The sequence below is a fragment of the Chinchilla lanigera genome, unplaced genomic scaffold, assembly GCF_000276665.1.
Source record: "Chinchilla lanigera isolate Chin_1 unplaced genomic scaffold, ChiLan1.0 scaffold00086, whole genome shotgun sequence".
Taxonomy (NCBI): Eukaryota; Metazoa; Chordata; class Mammalia; order Rodentia; family Chinchillidae; genus Chinchilla; species Chinchilla lanigera.
In genome coordinates, this window is record NW_004955487.1 from 5,447,618 (window position 1) to 5,460,129 (window position 12,512).

At 58.2% G+C, this 12,512-nt stretch overlaps 2 protein-coding genes across 2 annotated transcripts in view; one reads left to right on the plus strand and one right to left on the minus strand.

The window, feature by feature from the left end:
* Positions 1–1,251: 1,251 nt before the first annotated feature.
* On the plus strand, positions 1,252–6,705 carry Klf11 (Kruppel-like factor 11; the record flags this gene model as incomplete). The annotated part of the gene is given in 3 exon segments (XM_013504377.1): positions 1,252–1,518; positions 2,044–3,022; positions 4,656–6,705. Coding segments are annotated over 3 exon segments (1,527 nt in total), but the record flags the coding sequence as incomplete, so codon positions are not given.
* A 1,497-nt stretch (positions 6,706–8,202) lies between these two features.
* Positions 8,203–12,512, minus strand: part of Cys1 (cystin 1) — a gene marked incomplete in the record, with an annotated part of 5,543 nt that continues 1,233 nt past the window's right edge. Inside the window, 2 exon segments of the mRNA XM_013504397.1 lie at positions 8,203–9,005; positions 10,892–10,944. Coding sequence (XP_013359851.1) covers positions 8,903–9,005; positions 10,892–10,944 — 156 coding nt within the window.

The window sequence follows — 12,512 nt, forward strand, 5'->3', positions numbered from 1 at the left end:
GAGGCCGAGGCGGGGGCGGGGCGAAGGGGCGGGGCCTGTGTTGCGCCCGAGGGTGGGGCCCACGCGGAAGCGAATAGCAGGAACGCGGCTCACGGCAAGGGGCGGGGCTTACAGTGGCCGCCGGGGAGGGGCGGGACGAAAGCAGAAGCTGGTAAGGACGACTGGCTGGAGCTGCACTCAAAATAGGGGCGGGGCGAGCTGTGGGCGGAGCAGAGGCTTCTGGCGGGACGCTGCATGTGACGCTTAGAGTGTGCTTCGGGCCTGTGAGCTGCGCGGTTGTCTACATCTTCGTGGCTTGAGAGCTACTGGACGCCCCAGGGCGCCGTCCGGGTTCGGTCCCAGTCTCCAAGAGGTTGGGACGGGTTTTCCCTGCCTGCACAGCTGCAGTGCGACCCCTGGACCTGGACTGGACCGGGCTGAGGTACCCGCTTGATCTGTTTGCCGAGGGGGGCCTGGAAGATGGAAAGCTTTGGTGTTCGGCAAATTGAGTGGGTGTGTGTGTGTACAGATGTAAGATTCTTTTTCGGAAGAGATCAGTTAATTCCCTCCTCCCCGTTCCCGGTTAAGAAAGAAGTGTGGCATGTTAGGAAGAGGTCCTTCTGGGTGTGGTAGATTTCTTCTTTTTCTTTTTCTTTTTGAGACAGTGTCTCACTATGCAGTTCAGGCTGACCTTGAACTCCCCATGTAGTCCAAGCGTGGCCTTGAATTTGCAGTGATCCTCCTGCCTCAGCCTCCTGAGTGCTGGTATTGCTGGTGTGCGCCATCACCCCCAGCTCATGGTGGATATTTTACACTCTTTCCCTGACCTAGTATTGAGGGTAGTGGCTGACTTAACGTTTCTGAATTTGTTGGGAAACAGGTTTTGGGTTACTTGCCTGGAGTTTAGGCAGCAGGAGGTTTGGCCTGTGCTTCAGCCTGATGGCTCTGCCAGCCCAGGTGTCATCAGAGGGTGTCACCCGCAGCAGACACTTAGTGCCATTGTGTGCTCACCCGCCCTGTGACATCGTTCGTGACATCATTTGATCGCCACTCTGGCGTTAGCTCTGGAGTGTGTCAAGGCAGGGCTGTCAGTGGAAAGTGCTTGCTGGCCAAGTGCAGTCTTACAGCAGAGTTGTTGTGAGCGGTCCTGGAAGTCCTGGCCTAGGCAGAGCCTGGGTGCTCTGTGGTGCAGGCGCTGGTGCAGACCTGTGCTGGTGTCAGGCCTTCCCTGTCCCCCATGCACTGAGGAGCCATGGCAATTCTCGCCTTTAGGTGGACATCATGGACATCTGTGAGTCCATCCTGGAGAGGAAGTGGCACGACAGCGAGAGGTCTGCATGTAGCATCTTGGAGCAGACGGACATGGAGGCCGTTGAGGCTCTTGTGTGCATGAGTTCCTGGGGTCAGAGAGCCCAGAAAGGCGACCTGCTGAAGATAAGACCCCTCACGCCTGTCTCTGACTCCGGCGACATGGCTGTCACTGTGCTTGTGGACACAGCGCCCGAGCTACCAAAGGACTTTCATTCTATCTCAGCGCTGGTAAGAGGAGGGAATGGCGTTTCTGGCAGAGGTCAGGAGCGTAGAAATGCTCCGAAGAGCGCGGTGTGAGGCTCAGGGTGCCTCCGCATGTGGGTTCCAGGAGCTGAAAGGCTTCCTTGGTTTCTGGTGACCCTGCTCCTGCTTGTGTGGGGCGGAAGTGCAGGCGGACCCCAGTACAGCCCTTATTTGTCTTTAACTTGTGGCCGCTGTGACTGACCCGGGCTGGAGGTGGCGTGTGCAAGCGTGTGGAGCTAGGGCTGGGACACTGGAGCCGGGAATGTCTCGGCCTCGCTTCTTCCCCGGGGGACCATCGGGGACAAGGGTGGAGCAGAACCACTAAGTCTTGGCAAGAGGTGGACAGCAGGTGCTCCTCGAGGTCTTGAGAGCTGCAGGGGTGGGGCGGACTCAGATCGGTCTCTGCTAGATGCATTTGAAGGGAGCAGGCATGGGGATCGAGTAGATGCCTTTGAAGTTTAACCCGTGTGGCCCGTCACATGGCCCATCACACAGCGCCTTGTCTTGCAGTGCATGACACCTCCTCAGAGCCCGGACCTCATGGAGCCGCTGCCAGGGGCGCCGGGCCCTCCCCAGGCAACCCGTCCCAAAGCACGCTCTGAGCCGGCCCCCGCCTCAGCAGCCACGGCCCTGAGCAAGAGAGCAGAGCGAGAATCGCCAGGACACAAGCCCGAGCTGCTGGCGCCCGGTCGCCCCTGCAGGGCCGTGGTGACCAGTGTGATTAGACACACGGGGGAGCGTCCTGTTGGCACCGGCTCCCCCGCTGCACAGCCCGGAGGAGGAGGACAGCCGGCTAGGGCCGTGATCGGGGTGGGAGAGGCGTGGTTTCCGGGCCTGTCTGAAGCCCTGCAGGATGTGCACCTCCAGGACAGCTTCCTCCGCACCAGCTCCACTTCCTGCCAGCCTTGCTCGAACAAGCCTGGTGGCCCTCTCCCCGCAGACACAGGCCAGCAGCTGGGGTGGCCCGCCCTGGAGGCCTGCTCACCGAAGAGTCCCAACAGTGGCCCGCCAAGGAAGAGCAGCCCCCAGCCAGGCCCTTTGGTCTCCATGCCTGTTTCCAGCCCCCCTGTCCTCTGCCAGATGATCCCTGTGCCCGGGCAGGCTGGGGTGTTGCCGGCTTTCCTCAGGCCTCCTGTGCCGATGCCCTCGGGGCCTGGCAAGCCTATCCTGCCCCAAGCCTCACCTGCACCCGCACCCCAGCCCGTGTTTGTGGGCCCACCCGTGCCCGTCCCAGTCCCCGTGCCTGTGCCGCAGGGAGCCGTGATGCTGGTCCTGCCCCCAGCTGCCAGCTGCCCGCCCAACGTCGTGGCTGTGGGCGGCACCAAGCTGCTGCCCCTTGCCCCCGCGCCCATGTTCTTCGCCTCCAGCCAAAGCTGTGCCCCTCAGGCCGACTTCTCTCGGAGGAGAAACTACATGTGCGACTTCCCGGGCTGCCGCAAGACCTACTTCAAGAGCTCCCACCTCAAGGCTCACCTGCGCACGCACACTGGTAGGTGCAGCCAGGCTACCGAAGGGCCCAGGGCGTGTTTGGGGTACAGGGCTGGGCCTTGGGCAGCTCGCAGGCCCCATGCAGTGCCAGCGCCTCCTTGTACACTCTGCCGAAGCTTGCTGTGTGTTTTAGAAAACGCACGTTGACACTTGGTAAAGGCGTCTGTGACCTGCAGGCCAAGTCTTCCAGACTCAGAAGGCTGGGTTCCAGACAGGGAGAGCATGCACGGTGGCGCCTCGGCTCACAGAGTTTTCTCTGAGATCCTGCGCACAAACCGAGGTGGACGAGACCAGAGTCGAGCTCAGTGGCGTGGTGCCATGTTGACCTTGTGGGAAATGTGGTTTGGTTCTTGCAGTTCCATTTGCAACCAGAAAGGTGGAGAGAATCAAGTTTGTGAGCTGAGCTGCTGCTGTAGGCTTTTTTTTGAGAATGTAGAGTCTTGAATTGAGACAAAGTCAGTGATACAGGAGGCTGTGAGGCCCGAACCAGCTCCTCGTCCACCCTGGAGATTGTTACGTCTTCCTCGGTGAGGGAGACCCTCTGTCCTGTGAGATGGCCACACACCCTTGGGACGGAGCTGGTGCTCGTCTGTGGGAATGGAGCTCACTGTTAAGTAGCTCTCGAGTGGCGCTTTCTAGCGGGCCTGGCAGGTCAGTGTGAGGCCAGGATATGCAGAGAGACGTGGCTCGGCTTTCACAGGACTTTCCGTGGTGGCGACAGAGCTGATGGCCAAGCCTTTGCTTTCCTCCCACGGCCACCCCTGCAATGGCCCCAGCCCACAGACGGTGGCCTTGCTGTCGGTCCTGGCCACAGACCCACGTCCCAGGCCACTCATTTCCATCATGGGTGCTGGGGACAGGTCTGGCCAGAGCAGCAACCTCCTGTGCTGAGCGGCTCTTGAGACCCGTGAGACTTCATCCGAGTCAGTGTCTCACAGGCACCGCGAGTGTGCGCTGACTCCACTGTGGGAAGTGCGGCACAAAGGCAGGTGCATGAGACCGTGAACCCGCAGAAGTCTGCTCTGTACTGGGGCCTTCAGGCAGTGAGTAGGGCTTTGGGGTGCAAGGCGGTGACTCTGTGGCTGGAGAGGCCCTGGGGACACTTGCAGGGGAGACTGCCTGGTGCTCAGAAACTTTTTTTTTTTTGCCTTTTTGAGACAGGGTTTCACTATGCAGTTCTGGCTGGCCTTGAGCTCACTTTGTAGCCCAGGCTGGTCTTGAACTCGCAATGATAATGATCCTTCCGCCTCAGCCCCCATCCCCCAGCCCCGAGAGCTGGGATTACAGGTATGTACCACCACGCCGGGCTGTTTTTTTTGGTTTTTGAGACGGGGTCTCACTTACGTAGCTCAGCGTGGCTTTCAACCTGCTGCAGTCCTCCTCCCTCGGCCTCCCAAATGCTGGGATTACAGGCATGTGCCACCTGTAGACTAGGTTAGTTTGACATTTTGGAGCTTTGGCATTTTATATCTTAGGTGTGGTAGGAAAAAATGGATGTTGCATGACTTCTTGACTTCTGAATCACCGAACACCCAAACAGCAGGGATTTCAGTAAAACAGAATTGTCAAATGGCTGGAACTCACCTGGCCGTGGTGTACGCGCGGGCTTCCTCACTGCGCTTTCTCGTCCCCAGGGGAGAAGCCTTTCAGCTGCAGCTGGGCCGGCTGTGAGAAGAAGTTCGCCCGCTCGGATGAACTGTCGCGCCACCGGCGCACGCACACAGGGGAGAAGAAGTTCGCCTGCCCCGTGTGCGAGCGGCGCTTCATGCGCAGCGACCACCTGACCAAGCATGCGCGGCGCCATATGAGCACCAAGAGGGTCCCAGGCTGGCAGGCGGAGGTGGGCAAGCTGAACGGGGGCGCAGTGGCCGAGGGCCCGGCCAGCCCCGAGGTGCCCCCACCCGCCTCACCCTGACTACCTGCTCCGAAGGGTCCCGGTCCTGTGTGGTCCCGTCTGGTCCCATGAGCCCGGTCCCAGCCGCCGCCCCTTCCAAGGCCCATGCCACTGCGGGCGGGTCAGGCCGGCACGAGCCAGTTCTGACAAGAGTTGTTCACTTCTTTTCTGTTTGGGACCCTGTTCCGCATCCTTTGCAGTTTCACAGTTTCTTTCTGTTTAAGGAAATGGGGAAGATTGATAATCTGAATCACCAGCATTCACACACCATTTTGGCAGTAAAGTTTACACAATCTGGATTTTTACAACCTTTTTATTCATGTTTTGTAGAGATAAGACAGGGTACTAATTTTATACTGTTTTTTATAAAAATATTTATATTGTTGGTGCTCATATCACCAGTTTCTAGATAGATCATATCCAGCCTTCTTTTTCGTGTTTAATAACAGAGTTTTATGCTGACCCTGCTTTTAGTCAGTGTGGGACATAAATCAGAAAAGAATCCCGAGTTCGCAGCCAGGCCTTCCTGTGCCCAGCGTTTGGAGTGGGAACTGGGTGGCGGAGGGCCTCTTGGAGAGCAGGGAAGGCCGGGTCCTGCCGCCCTGGAGGTGGGGCCCCCGGAGTGCTGGGGTGCTGATGTCTGGCTGAGGAAGAGCAGTTTGTGCCCCAGGTGCCGCACTCAGCCCACCGCCTGGTTGCGTGTCCGCTGCCTCTTGATGTGGCCCCACCCGATCTCTAGCAGGGCAGCTGCGCAGAAAGCAGGCACCCTGTGGTGGGACAGGCTGGCAGAGCTCAGCTCTCGGGAAGCCGGGAGCTCCGGTTCCGGTTCCGGTTCCCACAGGGATCCCTTCACTGGGTGTGAAGACTGTAGGGAGCTTGTAGGCTGCTGCCACCGCTGCCGCTGCTGCTGGGCTCTATCAGGAGTGGAAGAGTGAGAATGCTGCCCTGCTTCAGTGCTGCAGCAGGGTGTGTTATGTGCACTACGCAGGATGTGTTATGTGTTTAGCTGTTGGCTTTGCCTTCCGGTGAGCGCAGGGGAACTGCTGGCTGATGGACTAAAGGTGGGAGTCGCCTTCAGGTCTGTGCAGTCTGCAGTGGTCCTTGCCGAGTCATTCAGTGTTACCCGATGCCCACTGAGTTGCACCATCCTATCAGCTGCTTTTCACCCCGTGTGCGTGCGTGCGTGCGTGTGTGCTTGCGTGCCGTTGCAGGTTCCCGCACCCTGGACAGTTTCGTAGTTATGTGTTCCTAGAGCTTTGGGAAAACCGTACTGTGCAGAGCGCCTGTATCCCCACTGCCAGTCCCCTCCCCTCACCCGAGGCTGGTGTGGCCACTGGCTGCTGTGTGTTGCCTTGGCTGGGATCTGTGGCAGGGGACAGCGGCTGTGCCGGCTCCACTCTCCTCACGGTCCTTTCTCAGTGAATGGGCCGGAAATCGTTTTGAGTTTCAGCTCCCACTCCCTGATTGACGGAGGGCGCTTGCTGTACGCAGCCTGTTTGCCTGTTGAGAGGTCGCAGGTTGGAAAACAGCTCCCATCTGGCAACTGGGAGCGGACTCAGGCCTGCTGCCGCCTGCTGCCGCGCCTGCCCTTGGGCCCATGCACTTTACCCCCCAGCGGGTTTGCTTGGTCTTTTTTGACTTTGAGCCTTTAAAGTAGTCTTAGTGATAAAATTTAAAATGTTTCATAATTATGTTTTATGTAACAGATTACAGCTTATTATTTAAACGAATATGTGTAATGTAACTTTTTTCTTTAAATGATATAAAATTTTCTTGATTTGCAAACTGGACTTGTGTCCCACGTCCTTTCACTGCTGCCTGGTCGGTGACTGGCGGCCTGGGCTCTCCCTGGGTTCCCGGAGCGTCTGTCCCTGCACCCCCGTGAGCACGTCCGTGTAGGACTGCGGCTTGTCCGCGGGCTGTGGGGACACGCTGTGCTGTGGTTAGGACAGGGCCCCATGTGCAGGATGGCCCTGTGGCTGTTGGGCTCATCCCCCCTGTGGTGGGCACCTTGGGAAGAGGTCCTCAGGGTCCCTCTTTCACACTGCCTCACTCCACCCCCTACCCAGGGCTGGGCACTGTATCGTGGGCTGGCAGAGACTGCAAGATCACGTACTCCAGCACTCTGGGAGGCTGAGGCAGGAGGATGGCTAGTGTTAGCCCAGCCTGGGCAGCCTGGCAAATAATGAGACCCTGTTTGGGAATAAAAATAAAAAGGGCTGGGCTGTAGCTCAGTGTGAAGGCCTTGGGTCCATTCTCCAAAGCCACCAAAGCAAACACCCATCGCGATCTGTCTTCCCCTGTGCTGCCCCTGAGCTCATGTGGCTTTGTGCCTGGTACCCCAGGAGGAGCCCCTGTGGGTTCACCACAGGCTGGGGGTAGGGCTCAGACCTTGGCTGCCCCATGCTGGGCCCTCAGCTCTTGATCACTAGCTGCTGGGGCGTGGAGCTCCACCTTGCACTGCCAGGCTCCCTGGGGGACTTGTCCCACCATGTGACTTCGATTTTTAAAATCTCAGTTAGAAGGATCCTTAAGGTTTTTTCGTTTGTTTTTTAAAAAACAGTAGGAAAACTTATTGGGGAATAGGAATGGGGATAGGAATAGCTCCTGAGAGACAGGAGGGGTCCCAAATGGGTTGCCCTTTTTCCGTTTTTTGTTTTTTGGTTTTTTTTTTGAGACAGGGTCATACTGTGTAGTGTAGAGTGGGCTTGAACTTTTAATCCTCCTGCCTCAGCCTCTTCGGTGCTGGGATTACAAGCGGCACCACCGGTCTTGGTTTCTCCGACTGTCCACTTAAGGTCTGTCCAGCCAGCACTGAGACTCAGGGCCGAGTTTCCCACACTTGCTCTGCTTCCCTTCACCTCGTGTCCTACTGGTCCAGGCCAAGACCTTGGGTCCCTGAGCCCTCTCCCCGCATCCAGTGTCTCAGACCCTGGCTCCTTTCAGAACATCCAGGGCCTGAGCCCAGTTTCCTGCGGCCACCGTGTGACTGGCCTGGCCACCATCACATCACTTGGACCTGCGCCAGCCCTTCCTGTTTTGCAGCTTCTCTGGGACCCCTCAATCTGCTCAGCAGCCTCTGCAGTCCCTGGAACATCAGGTCAGCCAGGTGTGGTCCCAGCACTCTGGGAGGCTGAGCCACGAGGGTCACAGATGTACGAGCCCAGCCTGGACAATGTAGTAACGCCCTGTCTGAAAAGAAATAAAAGGATGTAGCCCAGTGAAAAGGCTCCAGGCTCAATCCCCACCCACAGAAAAGAAAGAGAAAAAACAAACCTCTGAGAACATGCGGTGCTGCTCCCACAGGATCTCCTTTACTCATTTATTTATTCTCTTGCTTTGGGCCAGGGTCTTACAATCTAGTCCAGCCTGGCCTTGAACTCTTGGTGATCCTCCTGCCTCAGCCTTCTCAGCTCTGGGATCAGAGGTGTGTGTCACCACACCTGGTTCAAGAAATAAAAATTCAACAACTTTATTTATTTTTCAACTTCCTTTAAAGTCAGTGTTTGTATTATTAAAATAGCAGTGGCTTTCTTCTGTCAAAAGGGGTGCTTTGGGCTCAGGAGCCCTGGAGCTTTGATCAAAGCCACTCTCGTCCTGGTCATGGAAGTTCACAGCGCGCATGACTGCTGGTGACCACCGAAGGCAGTGAGGAGGGGACATCTGGGCGAGGGTTGTGTCCTGGGTGCTGCCGGGAAAGGCCCCCTCCAGAGGGCGCTCGCTTCAGCAGAAGCCACTCTAGAGGGCGCAGCGACACATGACCGCAGTCCTGGCCCTCAGGAGTCTGTACCCCCTGGACAGTGGTGACAGAAGAAGAGGGTCCCCAGCTCCTGATGGTGTGGAGGGCCACGTGCCTGTCCCCAGGGCCATCAGCTACTGCATGCGTGTGAATCCGCACAGGTTGCTTGGAGCAGGTCCCGGGAGGTGGCTGCACTCCACTGATCCTGGCTGGGAACAGGACAACCAGGGCGGCCGCCACACGCAGCCTCAGCAGCCGTACTCCCTCTCAATGCTGGCCATCAGCTCCTCCTCTGCGCGATCATAGGAGATGGACGATTGCCTTGTGGGCTTGGGGCTCTCGCCTGGGGCTCTGTGGATGAGAAACGACAGGGTGAGATGTCCCCGTCACACTGGCATCTGACTGCCAAATGCCATGTCTGTGGTGGCTCCATCCTAAAACCCACACTGACCAGGCATGGTGGCACATGCTTGTCATTCCACTTGGGAGGCTGAGGCAGGAGGATCTCCAAGAATTCAAGGGCCAGCCTAGTCTATACAGTAAGTTCAAGAGACTTTTTTTACAATGTTCTGGCCCTCCAGCCATGGGCACATTCTTTCTCATGTTCCCACAGGGAAGATGGGAAGTGCCCTCTCCATCCTGGGACCTGCCACAGTGGGTGAAGACGGGGCCTCTAGAATCCCCACGGCCAGCTTCCAGTGCAAAGCTCAGGCCCAGGCCAGCCCTGCAGGGCAGCTCCAGGAACGGGGTCCCCTGGCTGCTGGCTGTCCCTGCTACTTCGGGACCCCTCCTCAGGCGGGAGTGCAGACCCGGCAGGAGATGTCAGGCTGAGACTGAGTTCGAGTTCATATTCTTCCCAAGGCCAGCTCCAAAACCTGGTCACTGGGGCCGCCCTGTGAGGACCAAGGCTGCCTCTGCCTTCTGGAGGTGCAAGGGAGGGACAGGCAGGCTGGGAGTGACGGCACTGTGGTCAAAGGAGAGGTGGAGGTGGTGCTTGAGGAGGGGACACTGCCTCGCCTTTGAGGGCTTCAGTATCTTATCATGAAAGAGCACACAGTTACAGAGAGGTTGAAATTGTGGACCCGGCAAGTGTGACAATGGCAGAGATGTGACAAAGTGCTGTTTGACTTTGTCACATAGCTGTCAGCTGTTTATCTGAGGTGTTTTGTTTTTTGTTTTGTTTAGGGTTTTTTGGTACTGGGATCGAACCTAGGCTTATCCTGAGCTATGTTCCCAGACTTTTTTTTCCCCTTTTTTTTTTGAGACAGGGTCTTGCCATGTAGTACAGACCAGTCTTAAACTCACTATGTTTTTGTTTTTTGGTCTTTTTGAGACAGGGTCTCGCTCTGCAGTTGAGACTGGCCTTGAGCTCACTTGGTAGCCAAGCCTGGTCTCGAACTTGCGCCGATCCTCCTGCCTCGGCTTCCTGGTCTTCTGGTCTCCTGAGTGCTGAGATTATACGAGTGCGCCATCACACCCAGCCCTGGCTGGCCCTGTTTTGATTTTTCATTTTGAAACAGGATCTTACTAAATCATAAATTGCCCAGGCTGGGCTCTATGTGTGACCCTCCTGCCTCAGCCTCCCAAAGAGAGATTCTGAAGGAATTAGCAAGGGCAGGGTGTGGCTGGAGAGGGTGGGGTGCCAGGGCCATAGATCATGACCTATCTAGGAGGAGATGGGAGCTGGGAGCTGGAGTGGGGAGGCCTCTATGACTTCTGGGACCTGGGACTTGCCCTGGGTTGAGCTCTACGCACATAGCTGCAGCTGGAGAACGAGTTCAGACCTGCAGGACTGTGCCAGGCAGGGTACTAGAGGTAAGGGCTGGGTGACGGGGTCCACAATGGCATGCTTTGCCACTGGGCTTGGTGGCACACTCGGGAGGCTGAGGCAGGAGGGTTGCCTCCTAAGTGCTGGGATTACAGCTGTGAGTCACTAGCCTGGTTTAGGAAGATACTTTTGAGCTGCTGACATTACAAAATGGCCTCTGTGAGAAAGGGAAAATGTCCACATGTGAGGTCACCTTAGTTCTCACGGCCCAGGGGAACCTGTGGGAACCTATGGGACCTCCCCAGGTGGGGCCGGGATGCCCCCACCCTGCCTTACAATGAGTGCCGCCCGGTGTCAGCTCCGGGATCTTTTCTCAAAGTGCTGAGGACCAAGAGGCCAGGTGCTGCCTGCGCCTACAGCGTCAGTGGAGACCCGAGGCCCGGAGCTGTGTCCCCTCCTCTGCACTTACTCAGAGACTCCGCTGTGCTCTGGGGCGTCCTCAGTCTGCGGGCCTGGGGCCACCTGGAGAAAGAGAAAGGAAGAGGCAGCTGGAGAGGGTCAACAGCAGGCCAGTGGCACACGTCTGTCATCCTAGCACTCTGGGAGGCTGAGGCAGGAGGATCACAAGTTTGATGGCTGACAGGGAAACTTAGCAAGAATGAAAATACAAACTAGGGCCGGGGATATAGCTCAGTGGTGCAAGCGCTTGCCTGGCAAGCACAAGGCCCTGGGTTCGATTCCTGGTACCAAAAGAAAATACAAACTAAACAGGGCTGGGGCACAGCTCGGTGTGAACGCCCTGGGCTCAGGCCTCAGAACAACAGGAAGACAACATCCAGCCCAGGGGCACTGAGTGCATTTACGCGCTGTGCAGCCATCACCCCACCCACGCACAGGTGCCCTGGCCTTGCCGAACACCCTTGGTACCCACGAAGCACTCCCTCCAGCCCTCCCGGCCCGGGTGACTACCGTGCTACTTCCCATCTGTCTCACACTGTGTTAAGCACCTTGTATGTGAGTGGTCACACAGTATTTCTCCTTGATTTTTAATTTTTTTTTGAGAGAACCTTGCTATGTAGCCCAGGCTGGCCTTAAACTCCTGGCAACCCTCCTGCCTCAGCCTCCTGAGCACTGGGGTAACAGGCATGTGCCAGCCAACAAGTCTACTTTTCTAAGGCTATCTCTCTGTGAAACCCAGGTTTATTCGTGTGGTTGGCTGTAACGTTCTTTTGTCGAACTTGAGGGCACACAGCGAGAACACTGTAACAGACTTCCTGACGCCTAATCCCCCAGTTGGCCACCAGAGGGCGCTGCGCCCCACAGCGGTCGGGCTCCCAGCCCGCGGCTGACAGGGCTGCTGGGAAATGTCCCCGGGGTGCCACTGCCAGGGAGGCCCCTGCCCATCCGAGCGCCTTCCTTTGGGGAGCCGCCCCCACGGCCACAGAGCGGCACAACGCCCAGCTAGTAGAATCCTCCTCCGTCCTTGCCTACCCGCTGCCCATGCACCGGCCACCACCGGCCATCACCGGCTGTCCCCACCCCTGTCCCCTGCCCACCCGGCTGACGCCCAAGAGCCCCGCACCGGCCGCTCCAGCCACGCTGTGCCGGCCCTGTCATCGCCAGCACCTGGACCGAAGTCCCACCTGGCCGGCGCCCAAGCAGTCACCAAGGCACGCCGCGAGGGGGCGCCCGCGCTCCTGCGGGTTTGCCCGCCAGCTCGGGGCCGCGCTCCCGCCGGGCCGGTCCCCGCGACCCAGCGCGAGGCTGGGGCGAGCCGGCCGCGGAGCGACCTTGCTGCGGCGTTCGTCCTTTCTGTGTTTTGAGGCGGTCTCACTGCGCCCCGGGCCGTCCGCCGACCTCAGCCTCCCGAGCGCAGGGTGGCGGGCGTGCGGCGCCGCCGCCTTATAATTTGGCTTTGCTTCACGCTTTTCCTTTGGGGACAGGGGAGCCTGTGCCCTGTGGGGCTTTGTAGGTGGCCGGTGACCACGACCCTCCGCCCCCGTGCCGAGCAGACCCGGGTCCCGGGGCAGCCGCTCGGAGGCTCCCGCTGGTCGGCTCGGCCGGGGCGGGGCGGCCACGCGAAGGCTGCC